An 18870-nucleotide genomic window follows, 5' to 3' on the forward strand; every position below is an offset into this window, starting at 1 on the left:
GCACACAGTGTAGGCCTACAGGCGGCACAGTCCCTTCTGACTGTAAAGAACTGTACAACAATGGCGAGAGAACAAGTGGCGTTTATGAAATCAAACCCACCATTTGGCCTGACTCTCCGTTTGAAGTTTACTGTAATATGTCTGACGGGGGAGGCTGGACGGTAAGTGTGACGGTTTTTCTTAAGCCAGTGATCCGCAAGCTTTTAGGTAGACGACACACAAGTCATCCATGAATACCAAACCACGACCCACCAGAGCCCAATCCCTCATAACGGACGTTCAAAATACATAAAAGCTAGTTTGGATTGTGAATATGATGTTCGATTTGATACCCGTAAGCTAGTTTAAACAACGTTGCGGTATGTAGAACACGGGATTAGGCTGCCCTTTAGACGGAGAAAGTTGAATGCCTAATTTATTGCCACTAGGAGCGCATTCCCTAAGAGGAAGCATTCTCTATGTTGTGTTAGTAATTTCAGGAATTTATTAGTAGAAACTTCATGAAACTTTACATATTGGTTGTTCTTTGGATAAGGGTTGATTTTTTTTGTGTAATTTTTATATTAACGGGCAATAGTTATGGCATCAAAATATTGGTGGTGAGAACCACTTCTAAATGACTGTAATGATGTAATACATGTATGTTCCTTAAGAACTAAATATTTACGTTGATTGTTTTAGGTACTCCAGCGTCGCGTTGATGATTCACAAGACTTTTATCTTTATTGGGATGACTACAAGATTGGCTTTGGTAATCGAAGTCGGAACTTTTGGCTCGGAAATGAAAAGATATATAGCTTGACGAACCAAAGACAGTATGAACTTCGGATCGACTTAGTTGGCCGTTACGGCGCCCCTTACTACGCCAAATACGATTTATTTCGTATCAGTGACGAGAACGATAACTTCAGGCTAGATGTTGGAGATTATTCTGACGGAGATGCAGGTAGGTTAATTTCTGCCGAATTATCAATCATTTCCTGTTATTTTCGTCAGTTTGACATCATATATCATGCTTATATCTCCCGAATTATCAATCCTATCATGTTATTTTTTTTTTGTCAGTTTGACATAATATATATTGTTTATTTAAGAACGAAGTATGTAGTACTATTTGTATGATATAATGCACTATCCAATCACTTACTTGTTTATACACAATGTTTTGTCTTTGCTGATGATTCGACGGCAGATCCTGGTGACTTACTGTGGTAATAGTTTGTTGATCCAAGGAAGGTGCATATATCTAGTAGGTAGAAATCTCTGGACAAATAGCTGGACCTTTGGACCTACGAACACTCAAAATCAAGACACTTCAGTTAGTATCATATAATCCCGCCATATCATACAGTACCTAATTATGTTTATACTTCTTTGCATAAGGCACATACATAGGGAAAAGATCAGTAATTTATATTCGACAAGATAGACCGAATACTAGCAGTAATTGTTAATGTTATCAGACATGTAATGTAACGACCAAATATTACAAATCCATACTCAAAAGGAAAATATGGAAATATCACAGGGTAAGATGATGATGTACCCTACGCAAATCTTTATGCACACGTACAGACACACACGCGTGCGCACAAGCACAAACTTAAATATGCATATTGTATCATTGTACGGTGCTGGACTCCCGAGTAGCTCGTGTTTAGAGGGTACGATAACAGATCTTGACAATTGGAGTTGTTTTAAGTGGTAGGCTAACAATTCTAGATATGAACGATTCGTTAAAGTTGATCTCTATTGATTGATTTATTTACTCCTTCTTCTATCAAATTGTTGTCAGCGATAAGTGCTGTAAGCAAAGATATCACATTTATTCATACCGCCAGCATGCTCGATAAAAGTAACGATGATGAGATTATTCTCGTTCGAATACAAAACAGCTGCAGTCGACATGCGTGCTCGCCTAGAACAGCTACGTCATAAAATATCATTGTAGGTCATGTAAAAAAAAGCGGAGCTTCAACAGCTGACAGCATCAATTAAATATATTCTTAACTATTACATAGCAACAGTAAACCAAATACACCGTAGCTGTTCTTGTAAAGGAAAGCCGGATCTCTTGTAATGTTACACTGAAAAAGAACTGTTCTGCATGACAATTGTCCTCTACTCCAGTTTTGAAAACTTATATATAAAAATAAAATCAGATGTAAGGATGACAAAACAAAGTTATTCAAAATGAGGACACATGAATGAACTTCTTTTAATTCACAAACGGCCAGATCGGCGAACTCTTGCGGCACTTATGTATGTTACGACGAAAGTAACGCATACTTCGACCATGTGGGATTTTTTTTTATTTTTTATTGATATCATCATGAAAGAAAATTCGTTACAAAAAAACAAAAACAAACTTAACGCTTTTACAATAATAATACTAGTTCAATAACAACATAATAAGCCAAACATAATAGTTGATAACCCCTTTCCCTTCCCTCTTCGCCTTCTATTTATTTTCATTTGTAATGATCATAGACAATACACGACGTTTAGTTTAGCACAAGTTAATCAAAACCACATGTAAGTGTCAATATCTAATTATTGGAATAACATTTTGCTAAGTATACTGAATCGATGCAATGAACTAAATTTTTAAATTTCTTTCTGTTTCTTCTTCTTTTGTTTTTATTCAACAGGTGATTCGCTGACCTACCATGATGACAAACCGTTCACTGCTCGAGACAACGATAACGATGACTTCGATTACAGTTATCTTAGCCCTGAATGTAACAACTTAGCCAGTTATTGGGAGGGTGCATGGTGGTACTGTGATTATTATGATTCATCTCTAAACAGTCCCTATGATAGTTATGAATTTTATTGGTATACCCTTCCAGTTTATAATTACATTAAATTTACAGAGATGAAAGTTCGCGCAATCGATGAAGAACCATAAAGACCCACAACGCAGTGCATGGAACTCTAACACAAGAACAGTTAACAACAGTTAAAATATATTGATGTGTTGGTTCTATGTTTTGTGTATCGTCATGACAATGCTTTTATTAATAGTTATGTTACACAATATACTGACTCATTTTCTTTTCTTTTTAGTTTAGTGTAAAGTGAGACAGAAATCCCATCCAATGCAAATGATTGACAACTATTCACTATGGTTTCACCCCCCCCCCCCAACCTTCAAGCTTTCCAATGTTTCAACTTTTGAGTTCTGTTAATTTTCGAAACGCAGAAATGAAAAAGAGACAGTTGTTAGTTTACATAATAAACGTAAAGCCATGATATTCAAGCAAACATGGCGAGACTTTTCAGAGCTTGTGGTTTGCAGAATTTTACATGTATTCAAATAAGCCTAACCATAACATATTTTCTTAAATAGCCGTACCCGATCATGTGTTTAACAAAAACGCCTAACGATAAAATGTTTTCAGCGAGTGCGTTTCAGAATGAAGAAATACCACTTGTTTCTGTGTTTTTTTAAACATGTTTATTTGTACACAATGTACATAAATCGGATATCGCCTTCGTTTAACTAATGATATTGCTATAGGCCTACACTCCTGTTGTTGAGAATCTACAATGACATCCGTTCAGCATAAAAATGAATCCAAAATCATAATTATGTACTGCGTACATAAACTCAGTTTGAATCATCGACCTACGTTCGTTACTAATTTCATTCGACTGAGGCATGAAATTTTGGGACGGGAGTCCTGGGCCCCGGTAATGTGGTCTTATGTTTACTCGACCGAATTCAAGAAAGAAAGCCCCGACTGAGATTCACACCATCCAATTCGACCAGGGTTCTACTGCTTAATTAGATATGGTGGACATGGAGGCCAACCACTACAGAATACCGACTTGTACTTTATATCTTTAAGTCACCTTTACCAACCAAAATAATCCCAAAGGGGAAGGGGACCAAACTTATATTAGCCAACATTTCTGACACCCCCATAAATCCGAACACTGTCTACGGATCGACATGCTCTCGATTGACGCTGAAGATGGAAACATGACACCCTACAGCCTTACCCCGCCCCCCCCCCCATGTTCACACACAGACAACTCCAATTGCGCCAATGATTTTCATGTGGTCTGTCTACATTTTCATTACAGAATCATTATGTAATATCTGAAATGCTGAAACAGTTTCACATGCACATGCCGAATGCCGAATGAGTAGTTGGCCTACGTTTATATCACGAAATACAAATTCAACATCCTCGGAATAACTAACTGCAAGATATTGCACGAAATCGTATCAAGGAGAGGTGGACGATAAATATACATTTAGAGATCCATTTCACACAGAATCACTTTCACGGCACACTCCATATACGTAAGCTTCCTTTCATTTACCACACATATTCGACAAGTGTGTATGCATGCAGACAGATTACAATGATACATGAAAACCAAATCTGTTATACTATGTTATCCCTCAATAAAGAGTAATTATTTTAACTAAGATTGGTAAACTAAGATATAACGTGAAATTTGAGGACGCCTAACTTTGTCAACCCATATAAACCTTGTAACTCTTGAAGTTACGAATATTTACATAGTAATTGTTATAAGTAGATAGATAGTTCAAACCAGTGTGTAAATCAACAGGGATTGGTAAGAATAATGATTACAGCACTGACTTGATCACTATGCAGCGTTAAAGAAGACACCGACTAAACCATCATTATCTATCATTCTTTTTCTCGTTTGGGAGAGGTTTCCCCAGCCACAAGGCTGGCAGATTGATATCATCTAACTAAGGGATCTTTGTGCATCAGTTATTAATGGGTTTTATCCAATATATTACAATATTACAATATTTATTTTCTGTAATGGAAATGGGGTTTTCAAATGCTGAATCTAAAATATTGAACCTATTATAAAACGTAGTGATCAAACAATTGTACGGCATTAATTATCTTTGACGTTATGACCCTATAACGTAAGTTAGCTATAGCAGCCTCAACATTGGTTATGCACAGGAAGTACACACCACTCGATGATTTGACGTCCATCGGCCTGAGCAAGTTGTGTTTGAAAAAAGTCTGGCCAATATATGGTGACCTATACCGATTGCATCACTATTATGGTGTTTTACATTAATAAGTACGAGTTAAACGTTTTAAGTTTGATCTATCAAAGCATTTTACAGAATTCCCCCAAATCACATGATTATTTTGTATATTACCATTGCCCTGACGAAGGTACAACAAGACATGCCCACCTCCAATAAGTTTTAAATTAATCGGCTTTAGGTTAAGGAGAAGCAGACTACGTGGTACACAGGCACATAAAATCTCGCACACGCATCACTATGGCACATCACTTCTCGACCTCTATCCCCAAAATGGTAAGTCCACTTTATTTGATTGTGTCACACTAAGAAGTCCCTCCTCTAATGCCTACCCGTTTCAGTTACAAATTCTGCTACAACTTTTAGTAAGGCACCCTTCAGAATCCCATTTTCCGACAAAATGTGACAAAAAGATAGTATACCCTCCTGATCTCCCTCTTTTCCCTCCCCTCGTGCCCCTTTCCTCCTTATATATATATATATATATATATACATATATATATATATAAATATATATATATATTAATATATATATATATATTTATATATAATAATACATATCAGCAAATATTCGACATTCTGTAAGTTAACATTGTTTTTTGTCTAAACATTTTAAGAAAAGTCAACCAGGAAAGAACCTGGCTACGAAAACAAAACAACGAACCGAACCAACTGATCCACTGTCAACCTCAGTCCCATTACGCCGAGACTGTGAGGTGTGCATTACGATTCCTCTAGAGGGAACATAATGCAGCACAAACTCTAAGACAAAATGCTGAGAAGATCTTTGTTGTGTAATAAACAATACATGTTGCTGTCGTCAGTCCTGAGTAGATGTTGAATAAACCAGCCTATATCGTCACGAGGCATCTCTCACACATAATGTAACACAAAATTAGCTTACTGAAAAAATGGTAAGTGCAAGTTAATTTGATTTAATGCCAGGATTTTGATCAAATATTAAAATTCTGAAATAACTGTCATTAAGATATCAGACAGGCTGTATGCCTTGAATTACTTTAGCTCTCACAAACGCATCTCAGATACGTAAAAGATTGACTCCTATCGGTTGGTTAACGGTTGGAAATGGAATAGCTAAAATGACCTAATTTGTGCTTTGTTATCATAATCATTGTCAGGTATCATCATTGCTTTTTCTGCCTTAATGTGAAAGCACAATTTAAAACAGATGGTTGTGAAAATAAGTAGGATTGAAGGTGATATAAACTTTTTTAGAAAGTATTTAGTTCTATGTTGATATTACTCCTTGTGAGATGCCTCTGTTTACATACAAATAGATGGCAGTATTTACATTTACAGTACTATCAGAATACATGTTCATACGTTTCGTTTCTGTTGATGTTTGTTGTGATTATAATCAAAGACATTACAGAGAAATCAGCTATCATGTATGGTTGGTAGGATATGTTAGTTTAAAACTTCTATCTATGTTTTGAGGCCTTGAAAGTGACTAGTTTAGTGTGTTATTCAATGGAACGATTAATTGATGTACACCATCTATATCTGTCTGTCGGTCTACTGCGTATCTATATAAACCGTTTATAGTGTAATAGTTTGTGGACCTTCCTATATCTAACTATTGATCAAAGTCCCTGGTTTATGGAGGAAGTACACAAGAACTGTTGCGACTATCGTTTCAGAAGTCGTATCAGATAAAGTATGCAATCATTGTAGTGTACGCATGTACTATGTACATCTGAGATGTATCAAGCAACCCGATCGTCTTTCCGGTAAAAAATACTACACGTAATTATATCACTTTTTGTTGAGTATTTCAGTTATGGAACATAACCTGAAGCAACACATGATTAAAAAAAAATACACTTAATCTGAAACTATAAATGTTTGGAAATCAAGTTTAATATATATACTTGAACTTATCAGGCACAAGATATAGTTAGCTCATTTTAAAGAAAGCTTGTGCCATGGTTAGTTCTTTACATAACCTGAAGATAAAATGATCGAAAAATGTTTATTCTACTATCTTGACATTTATCAGACTGTAGATACGGTTTGTTGTTGTTGTTGTTGTTGTTGTTGTGGTAAAGAATGAACCAGCCATGATTTCTTCTTTTCGATTTTAAGTCATTAACATATGGTTCATTTTTGGTATATATATCCCCCTGTAAGTTTTGCAAAGCCCTGATGTGAAATTTTGATCATTATTGTAAATCGTTGCTTAATGATTTTCAGTATTTATGTTGCATACCCTTTCTGTTGTTACTAAATGTAGCACAGTATGACACTTGCCCTTTACCTTTTAGAATTTAGAGTAAACAGACAAGTCTACTTTTGATATACTCTTTGAATTCAGTAAAATTTAAATGAATTATATATAATAATGTTTTAACTATTACCATATATGGATCCCATTCTCCAGGGACGTATTATGCTGGACTTTAAAGGTGAAGGGGGGGGGGGGCAAAATTCCGACTGATTTATAAATCTGAACTTTTATGGAAAGTCCAAAGGCGAACAAATAATTTCATAAAGGAGGAGGACTGCCCTGGGGTCATTGAAAATGACTCCTACGTAGAGGGGGGGGGGTCTGGAGGTCCTCCCCACTTTCTGTTTTTAGGTATAGACGTCAAAAGGCACATTTCAACCTGACATGAAAGCGTTTCATCTAATACATCGTAACGTTTACTCACGAAAAAGATATTTGAATAGGAACATGTCGACAAATATGTTCAGTTTCATCTTTCAAAAATTACCTGGGAATATTTTTACTTTCTAACTTCGACGTAACAGTTCAATCTGACGTGCAATTGGCAGAAAACGTGACGCATGTACAGAAACATCAAGAAGCATCATATTATAATTGTAGTTATTCGTTATAAAATCCAGGTAAATTAGAAGTAGCACTGTAAACGAAAGGTTGTGCTGATAAAAAGTAATAATGAACTCAAATGACCCCCCCTCCACTGATAGAGGTAGTCACCTGAATCTAGGGGGAGGGGGCACGTAGTGGTGTCTTGCTCCTTCAAACCCTAGAAGAATTCTAAAAAATGGTTCATTCTGAGGCATAACTACATTTATATAGGTCTATATAATGTAGGTCTATGACGAAGCTCTAAAAAAAACATTGTGCTAATAAAATGTAATGATTTACAATTTATTTGACTGATTTTTTACTGATTTAGGTAGGAGCCTCCACCGTCACCAGACGTACCAATGTGTTTGTGATGGAGGGAGTAACTACAAGTCATTGAAACCGTTTTATATCAATTTAGGGGATATGGGGTCATAGAACCCAGATTTATTTTAAATTTAGATGTGAAATTGTCTGAGGCATATACCATAAATGTGGTCCAAATAGGTATCCCAAAACGCATTTTTATTGATACTCTGTATGAGATTGTTATAAAATTAAAAAAAAAAAACATTCTTCCCCGGCTGACGATCTGAGATGGTCCCCAGCTCAATTTTTCACACCATTGCCCTCCATTGCCCCTCCATTGCCCCTGTATTGAGAGAAGCTTAGGATTTATACTTCAGAGAAGACTTTATGATATCGGAGACACCGCCTTCCGCCCCTCCTATCAGACATACAAACTGGGCTCATGTGAAACACCGAAGGGGAGATGCTACGTTTAAATACTAGTGACGTACACAAGTGGGTGAGGGAGGGGGACATAGTTCAGTCGGAGATTTCTAGATTCAGTGTGCACAGAATTTGACCACCCGTGTCCCCTCCCTATTTCACCCCCCCACACAAAACCATGTCGTCTTAATACATGTTAGTGTTTGCTCACGACAAGATATTTGAAGAGGGACATGCTGACTAAAATAACCGTTCAGTCGGAGTTTTCTAAAAACAGTGGGGGAAGAATCCGACCATGTCATCGTCACGAAACAGTTCAATATGACGTGCAATTGATAGAGAGCGTGACGCATGTACAGGCACATCAAAAATCATTATTATTATTGTTATTATATTTGTAGTTACTCGTTATAAGATCCGGGTAATATTTTCCTCGTGTTTATACAATGGAATTGAACAAACCATTATACTGTAGCTTTCTGTAACCATCTTTAATTACATGCAAATGACCCTAAATGAAGGTCACAAGATGACAAATTCCATTCTTGCCGGTGACATATGCTCTCTTGCTCCTCCGTACTTTTCTTTATTCCCGCTAAACTGCTGCCAAGTGTGCTTAACATCGATTTACTTTGATTCAGTGTTTCATAAAGAATCAGCCAGAAACCATTATTTTCAAAATGTGGATCCCAAGAAAGCTACGATTTCTTATACAATTTTGTTTCTTTGTCCTGTCAAGAAATATAATCTGTTTCCACGGAGAGGTGAGTACATTTTTCCATTCTAATATTTCAGACTTTGTGGAATTTATTTTATTATAAAATTGTGATTATTGTATAAATAATTTAACGGTAATTTTTACCTATTTCAATAAATAAAATGTTAAATATCATTTTACATACAATGTATAAAATAGTACTCACACTTTTCTTCGGTGAGGTAAATTTTAAATCCTGTAAGATTTTCTGCCTTTAGTTGGATTTAAACTTTAACAAATTTCATTAACTATTCTTAACAGGCTTGCTAAAAAAAACAGACAAAAAACAAATGGGTTCCTAAAATGTAAATGTATTAGTTTTCATCCCCAACTATAGGTAATTTATTTTATTTTTTCATTATATATTTTATACATATTTTTTCCATTGATTTCCAGACATGAAAGCTATAATTAAAAAAAAAACTACTTGTTATTTAAAGTCAAGTGAAAAGTGTAAAGTATTTACTGTTGGCAGTTTTTAGATAGTTGTCATCTCTCAATATAGGCCATGCACGAGAAATCAAAGACACTTCTACTTTTTTTTATGGAATTCCAGAAGTAAAAGCTAGACGTTACAAATACATGGCATTTAAATGTTGCCCACTTTTAACTAACATTTGTAAGGACTATTGTTCAGAAAACTTTCTTGATTATTCTAAAAAATAATCTGTATAATAAAAGAGACTGTAAAATTCCACTCGCGTCACAGACCGTCATTTCAAACAATATACAGACCGTAGTTAGATTTATTCTCTCAATAAGTTTGTGTGTGTTGTTCCTATTCTGATGTCATATCCCAATAAAGGTCCACACTGGTAACATATGATTCAATTTGTAGATCTATTTCAATTGATTTCCAAAAATCTAAGTACTACTAAAACATTGTATGTAAAACTAGCTCTCGTTGAACAAGCAGTTGTACAATCTATCTCCAATAAAACAGCAAAAAAAAACCCAGCAAACTCAGTGCTGTTTGATATTCTCGAAAAATGAATTTCTATTCTTTTAAATCAACCGACTGTTCATAAGGATTTTAAAAGCTATATTATATATCTTTATCTTCATTAGAGTTCTGTTAAATACAAGTTAAAGTATATTATTTAGCGTTGATTGTTGGATTTTGAAGTCAATTTAAAGATCTTTAATGATTTATCAAATCTGATTGCGATTGATCAAACAAAGACATCTGTCTAGAGCCTGCTGCTATTTTACATTAAGAGTAAATAAAATCTCATCTCGTCCATTCTGAGAACTTTAAGTGCCTGTCATGATACTAATTTTAAGATTTACTTCTAACCAAACTCAGACGAAACTTAATTTAGTGCATCAACTTCAAACGACTTTGACTTCAGTATTATCGTAGTTTGGAATTAAAAAAAAAATTGTACTCAAAATGTTGCATTACTTTATCATTAGCGGGCATGCATTCCTTCTGAACCAGTTACGATCAGCTTAACAAAATCTCAAATTAAATGTTCCTAAACCTATGCTGTATATTATATATATTATAGACAACTATTAAAAATGAAGAAGAAGAAGAAGGAATTCAGAGGAATGTAAAATGATGCAAATTCTGATAGTATATGTACATTAAAACAGTCGTGACTATATTTCTCAAACAAATCAATCTAGATTACAATTATTTTATACAAATTAAATCATATAAAACAACTTAAATACCTTTTTTTAAGATCTAAATTTTTCAACTTCAAGATTGGGACAACTTTATCTAAACATTTACGCTGTAAACTTTTTCTGTCAAGTGCACAGTTTTGATCTACTCAATATTTTTACTTGCATTTGCGTCACCTGAAATTTCTCATACTACTCCTGCATACAACTATAACTATAAGCATACTTTACAGTGTCAAATCATTCTTCATTGTAACGATAATGTATCCTACAAAATAAATAAATATAATATTAATCCCCTCCCTCCTTAAATAAAACAAGAACAATAAGCCAGAGAGGCGGTAGCCTAAAAGCGAAATCGTAGAGAAAACGGTCTTTAGTACAGTATCAAGATCGCTGATTCGATTCGTTGTAGAAGCTATTTTCACATTTGTGATATTATCTTTTCCTTCACACGCTCTTTACCTTATTCACAAATCCAACCGAAAAAAAGAAACAAAGGCTTAATGTTGATATGTAGCTACAAATTCTAAGGTAAAGAAATATCTATTATTTTGGATAGTTGTCAATCAACTAACAGCGTTAAAAGAGTTTCTGTGTTAAGACTGTCAGAGTGTATCTTACGATATCTGATGCTTAATTCCCCACCAATGAACTAGACTTCGGCTAAATTCATAGCTTCAAAACAAAAAACTGAACATTTAAAGAGAAATCTGCATAGTGGTTGTGTTTGCATTTGGTTAATGTATAAGGTAAACGGATCTTTAAAATCGGCAAATTTAAATAAGACAATGTAGAAACACTGTAATTCATATCTAGGTCTATTTTTTAAAGTTCGAGATTTTTGTGTGTGTAGTAACGGCGTTCTTTAGATTGACAAGTCAAACTTCAGGTGAATGTAAATTAACGATTTGAAGAAACGTTTCCAATGGGAGATCAAAGGATATTCAAATCTCAGTTGAAAACGAATCGGCCTCAAATTTGTTATTACTGAAATTTAGATAATTATCTACAGTTATTAAATCCTGAGAGCAATATAAGAACTTAATGAAAACTGTTAAACAATGATCAGCATAAAGGAAATTGTATGTCTGAAGAACAGAAACTTTTGATCAAATTATCTTTTTTCACGCTTATTCTCGTGTACTTAGTTCAATGAACACTTAAAGCATTTTCAACCCGTTCACTGTAAAATAAATCAATTTTTGGCAATACTAATAAAATAAACTCTCTCTGACTGCCCCTCAACATTTTTTCGGAATATACACAAATCAACACAAACCACACATTGTACTATTTTCTGCAAACAAAAGTTAACAGATTTTTTTTAAATTGGTTTAATGATCTCAACGCATTTCAACATGCAACATTTTATGACTTTTAGAACATTTATGACTGAACTCGATTCCAACTCCTATACACTAGCTTTACCTCAATCCTTGCTGTTATTAATCAAGTTAAGTATAGGGAGGTATTTGCCATTTGCAGGAAACAGGCACAGCCGACTCAATCTCGTACACATGCCCTCATAGTTCACGACTGAAAATAAACTGTAAATAAGTAAAGGACATTCAAGTAAAATTGAAAATGTAGGGCAAAATATGTTAACTATATTTATCGCTAATAACATATGCATGATGCTTTTGATTCTCTTTTACTCAGAGTAATCAACAACTCTTTGTAGGAGCGACTGAAGGAAAAGGTCACAGTGAGTGTTTATTCATTTTCTATTAATTAACGTTTTTCTTATTTTTTCTATCTCCTGTTAATCGTACAATTTTTCATTGAATGATATTTTGTTACCTCATAATCCATGCCAAACATTTGTCACGGCAACATCTGTTAATATTATTATGATCACTCACTCTCGTGTAATATGAGAAGAGAAATATTTCTTCTACTTATTACTTCCTTCAGTCAGAAGCAAGTAAATACACTTCGACAAAAAATAACGATAGTTTGAAAACAATCTTCAACACTATAGATTTGAAATGTTTTCACAAATTGCATAATGAAGCCGTTCCTTATTTGTCAACACATGGTACGGTACGTTGTGAAATAGTATGCTTGGTGGTCTTACATATCAGTCGGTAATAACGCTCATTTTTTAAATCAGTATTTATATCACTTTATATAAAAACCTTTTTAAAAGTTTATTTACATTTGACTGCTAAACTGGTAGATTATCTAAGCGACCTTTTAAAATTATCATTCAAGTTCTTTATTGCGTAAATAAGTTGCAATTTGTGTACCAAATACTTAAGCTTACATACATTTACGTCACATAAGTTCCAAGATTATATTTTGTACAAAAGCGAGAAACCTGAAATAAACTTTTCTTGGAAAGGAAGTGATGTCTGAATTAAGTTTAACGTTCAAAAGCAAATTAGTAATAGATTATGTTTTTATGTTTTTCAGAATATCATTTCATTTTGTTATTGTGTTTTTTTTGTTATAGTTTATCCGATACTAAAAACTGTTATTTTTATATCTTTCACTAAGCTTTAATTTTACCGTTTAGTTGAAATTTGACCATTTATATTTTGTATAACGTTACTGCAACTATTTAGAGAAGTGTCGTCGTGACAAAATTTTCAATAGGTTATTGTTTTATAAAATATCACTGAATATTCAAGATATGTCAAGGCATACCAGGCTATCTTTCATCATATCAATTGTAATATTATTTTACAAAACAACCGGTAGATTTGGTAAAATTGATCAATAAACTAAAAAGGCAAAACGTTCATCTGAGTTATTAAATAAATAAGCTTCTATATCGCGTCTAATGACGGGTTAAAGTCATATTTTCTGTTCAAACTCATCTTGTACTGTTGCAACTCATGTCTTACTATTGCAGCCTTGCTCTTGATATATTAATCTAACATTAAGTCTAGATGTAACATATTATTGTCTAATTAACTCATTTTGTGTTAACAATCTGGATGATTCACGGATGAACTTCTATATTTACATGATAACCTAATGATAATTCTTGAAGACAACTGAGTTCTCATGATATCAGAATCACCACTTGTTCTCCTCTACAGACTATTTTTTCCTTTATCAACGTCCTGAATATCCAAGAGATTGCCAAGAAGTGTTGCATCGTTGTTCATCTACAAGTTCCAGTGGTGTTTATCTCATTAAACCAGACGGCTATGCCGAACCTTTCGAAGTCTACTGTGATAACACCGTAGATGATGGCGGATGGACGGTACGTAGTTCAAATTAAATTATGAACGTTGATGCCAGACATCAGCCGGATATTCAGCTTATTTTACCTAATTGAGCAATGTTTTATAATGTTAGCTCTCATGTTCCCCTAATTCTGAATTTTTTGATGATCATATGTACTTGTTTATACTTTTTCATAGAAATCATTTTAAGTTGATCACAATATACGTTTTATACTAAACTATAAAGAAAATTTTACTATTAACTATGCTAGAACTCGTTTCATTTGTCATCATTTCCATAATGTATCATAATATGTATATGAAATACTTCGTCACCCCGATGGTCAACTTCTAAAGATCTTAAAATGGGATCGCTCTGTATAGTGGTTAACAATCGGCCTTGTCACAAAATACAGAAAAAGGATTGTTGGAAACGTATATGAATGGTTGGCCTTACTAATAATTTTAATTTAACTTAATATCTAATATGAATTATGTTCAAATTACTTGTTCTGTTATGCAGATCATACAACGTCGGTTTGACGGAACGATAAATTTTAATCGCAGCTGGGAAGATTATCAGCTAGGATTTGGGTTTCTTTCGAGTGAATTGTGGATCGGTAATAAGAGGCTTTCATACTTAACCAATCAAAAGAGATATCAACTCCGTATTGACTTGACGACAACAGATGGTTCGTCTTTTTATGTGACGTATGACACATTCCGAATAAGCGATGACTTCAGCAACTACAAGCTCGTCAAAGCAGAAATAACCAACAGAACAGTAGGTAAATATATATTAAAAAAAAAACAACTTTCAGATATTACGTTTATTCATGTCCCAAATAAGTCTTATCTGGTCGATAAAATATTCGATATATATATGAGGAAATAAGAATGCAGGATGTGAAAGGATATGACGAATTTCAAGCTGACTAAAATGTTCACTATTAAATAGTGTGATGATACCTTTATCAATATTCAAGCTTTTATTTTTTCATTATAAGATTACTACCCTTCACCTTACTTCCTGTTTCTACTACAATGTTTTTGTTGGTATTATGTGCAGAACTTACTGATTAACTCCCATAGTTACACCCTTCTGTACAGCCATTCTCTGCAGCTATGTCATCTCCTATGCCTGATATTCATCCTATCATTTCAGTCTATTTTTGCTTCATTCATTGTTTTTTGGCTAATTAACCCAACTGTCTGTCCAAATGTCTTGTTTAAAAATGTCCTTAATTTGTCTTTGTTTCATTTTGTCTCAGAAGAAGATCCACCTAGGATTGATAAGCCAAACCCTTAACCTATTCAATTTACGAAATTGTATTTGATCATAATCTAGACTAAACTCAAGTATCATTTCAAAGTATTTTGGCAAAAACTAGAACCATCTTGAAATGTCCCAGTTCCTTCTTGCGTATTAATACTTTTTTGCAAAGTGGTTCCGTTGTGGAGTAGAAAACTCAGACTCGGAACGTATTTCGTAATTTATAGAAATTGTCAACCAAACACCAAACCACTGCTTGAAGTTATAACCCTTTATTAAGCCAAATTCGTTATGTTTCGTTACAGAGTTCATAATAAGAATAGCTAATTTTTAAGTATTTTTTTCTTCATCTGTTAGGCTATGTAAATAACTACATTGAATGGTGTCCAACAAATAAAATCTACAATGAGTGTCAACTTTGCGAGGCTACTTGTGCAGATCCTGAAAGTTGTGTCAATGCTTCCTGCAAAGGATCTCATTCGTGTGTCTGTCCTGAAGGATTTTTGATGAACGGTGATAACTGCATCATAATAGAGGACTGCGGGTGTTACATCGAAAGTGAAACAGATGGAGTGAGAGGTGTGGTGTTAAAAGTAAGTATTTCCTTTCATATAATTATATCTATTACCAACAGTGCAACAATTTAATTGATGCTTTCAAAAACTGGGGTTAGTGGATCGATTTGCATTTGCCTAAAACCTCTTCCAACCCGCACCCTCTTCAATTTGGATATACACAATTTTGCCAGTAAAGTTTGGAAAACTGATATATCTTGTGCGTGTTTGCAGTATTTCATCTTATCACTACTTTAAGAAACCTTTTCAAATCCCTCAAGTTACTATGATACGTGTAACGTTTTTCTACTTTCCAGGAAGGAGGAATTTACGTCTCTCCAAACTGTGACAAGAAATGTTCTTGTACGGATAATCATCTTTCGTGTGACGATAGTTATCAATGCGATCCTAACGCAGATTGTGAAGAAAGGAGCGGTCTGTTACAATGTTACTGTCCGCCAGGATATAGCGGAGACGGCACACAGTGTAAGCCTACAGGCGGCACAGTCCCCTCTGACTGTAAAGAACTGTACAACAATGGCGAGAGAACAAGTGGCGTCTATGAAATTAAACCCACAATTTGGCCTGACTCTCCGTTTGAAGTTTACTGTAACATGTCTGACGGGGGAGGCTGGACGGTAAGTGTGACAGTTTTTCCTAAACCAGTGATCCGCAACTTTTACCCGAAGACACACAAGTCATCCGTGAGGACAAAACCAAGACCCACCAACGCCCCATCCCGTAGAACGGACGTTCAAAATACATGAAAGCTAGCTTGGATTGTGAATATGATGTTCGATTTGCCCCCGTAAGCTAGTTTAAACAACGTTGCCGTAGGTAGAACACGGGAATAGGCTACCCATCAGACGGAGAAAAATAAATGCCTAATTTATTGCCACTGTGAGCGCATTCCCTAAGAAGAATCATTCTCTAATGGTTGTTCCTTTGGATGAGGGTTGAGGGTTAATGTTTTATTTTTTATTTATTTTTATATTTTTAACCTGCAATAGGTATGACATCAAAATGTTAGTGATGAGAACCACTTCCAAATGACTATACTTATGTAATACATACATGTTTCTTAAGAACCGACTCTTTACGTTGATTGTTTTAGGTATTCCAGCGTCGCGTTGATGATTCACAAGACTTTTACCTTTATTGGGATGACTACAAGAATGGCTTTGGTAATCGAAGTCGGAACTTCTGGCTCGGAAATGAAAAGATATATAGCTTGACGAACCAAAGACAATATGAGCTCCAGATCGACTTTGTTAACCGTTACGGCGCTCCTTACTACGCCAAATACGAGTTCTTTCGTATCAGTGACGAGAACGATAACTTCAGGCTAGATATTGGAAATTATTCTAACGGAGATGCAGGTAGGTTAATATCTCCCGAATTATCAACCATATCCTGTGATTTACTTCAGTTTGGCATTTTATATCATGTTTACTTAATAACTAAGTGTTTATTCAGAAGTACAATATGTGTGATATAATTCACTAGCCAAACACTTACTAAAGTTTACGCAAGCTGGTTTACCTCTGTTGAAAATAAACTTTTTAACTTGATGGCAGATCTTAGTGATTCATTTTGTAATAGTTTGTTGATCCAAGTAAAAAGCTATTGCATCTATTAGGAAGAAATCAAGGGACCAAATGGACCTTCCAACACTCAAAATATAGACCTTTAGTTAGTAACATTTAAACCCGCCATATTATACAGTATCTAAATATTTCTACACTTCTTTGCATAAGGCTCACACATAGTGAAAAAAAAAATCTTCTATTCGACAAGATAGACCCGCCATATTATACAGTATCTAAATATTTCTACACTTCTTTGCATAAGGCTCACACATAGTGAAAAAAAAAATCTTCTATTCGACAAGATAGACCGAATACCTGCAGTTATTGTTAATGTAATCAGACATGTAATGTAGCGACCAAATATTTTTACAAATCCATTACTCAAAAGGAAAATATGGAAATACCACAGGCTAAGATGATTATGAACCTTACGCAAAGCTTCACCCACACGTACAGACACACACGCGTGCCCCAAACATAAACTTAAATATGCATATAGTATCATTGTACGGTGCTGGACTCCCGAGTAGCTCGTGTTAGAGGGTACGATAAGATATCTGCCCTTGGAGTTGGTTTAAGTGGTAGGCTAAACATTCTAGAAATGAACGACTCGTTCAAGTTGAACTCAATTGATTGATTTACTCCTTCTTCGAATACAAAACAGCTGCAGTCGACATGCGTGGTCGCCTAGAGAAGCTACGTCATAAAATATCATTGTTGGTCATGTACAAAAAAAGGGGAGCTTCAAGGAGCTGACAGCATCAATTAAATATATTCCTAACTATTACACGGTAGCTGCTCTTGTAGAGGAAAGCCGAATCTCCTTTAATACTACACTGAAACAGAACTGTTCTGTATGACAATTGTCCTCTATTTCCAGTTTTTAAAAGGTTATAGATAAAAAATAAAACCAGATAAATAGATGACAAAACAAACTTATTAAAAATGAGGACACATGAATAAACTTCCTTTAATTTACAAACGGCCAGAACTCTTGCGGTAGTTAGGAATATTACGATGAAAGGAGCGCATACCTCGACCATGTAGGAATGAATTTTATCATTGATGTCATCATATAAAAAAAATCGTTACAACCCCCACCTCAAAAAAAAAATTATATATAAACACTTCCACAATATTAACAAAAGTTCAACAAAAGAATAAGCCTAACATAATAGTTGATGACCCCTTTCCCTTCCCCCTTCCATTTCTACATATTTTCGTGTTAATAAGCATAGATAATACACGACGTTTAGTTTAACATA

At 34.6% G+C, this 18870-nt stretch overlaps 2 protein-coding genes across 4 annotated transcripts in view; both read left to right on the plus strand.

Moving 5' to 3' along the window:
- Window positions 1–3018, plus strand: LOC139973331 (fibrinogen-like protein A). Its single transcript, XM_071979944.1, has 3 exons — window positions 1–161; window positions 682–946; window positions 2652–3018. The coding sequence occupies exons 1-3, from the start codon at window positions 138–140 to the stop codon at window positions 2909–2911; spliced, it is 549 nt and encodes a 182-aa protein (XP_071836045.1). The 5' UTR covers window positions 1–137; the 3' UTR covers window positions 2912–3018.
- A 5875-nt stretch (window positions 3019–8893) lies between these two features.
- LOC139973324 (uncharacterized) overlaps window positions 8894–18870 on the plus strand; it is a 29841-nt gene continuing 19864 nt past the window's right edge. The window contains exons 1-7 of one of the 3 annotated variants that reach the window (XM_071979931.1): window positions 8894–9385; window positions 12673–12718; window positions 14061–14227; window positions 14713–14977; window positions 15820–16055; window positions 16334–16654; window positions 17131–17395. In XM_071979931.1, coding sequence (XP_071836032.1) covers window positions 9302–9385; window positions 12673–12718; window positions 14061–14227; window positions 14713–14977; window positions 15820–16055; window positions 16334–16654; window positions 17131–17395 — 1384 coding nt within the window. In that variant the 5' untranslated portion in view covers window positions 8894–9301. The remainder of the gene's footprint in view (window positions 9386–12672; window positions 12719–14060; window positions 14228–14712; window positions 14978–15819; window positions 16056–16333; window positions 16655–17130; window positions 17396–18870) is intronic. The other 2 variants (XM_071979932.1, XM_071979930.1) reach the window with 2 other exon arrangements.

The sequence above is a fragment of the Apostichopus japonicus genome, chromosome 9, assembly GCF_037975245.1.
Source record: "Apostichopus japonicus isolate 1M-3 chromosome 9, ASM3797524v1, whole genome shotgun sequence".
Classification (NCBI taxonomy): domain Eukaryota; kingdom Metazoa; phylum Echinodermata; class Holothuroidea; order Aspidochirotida; family Stichopodidae; genus Apostichopus; species Apostichopus japonicus.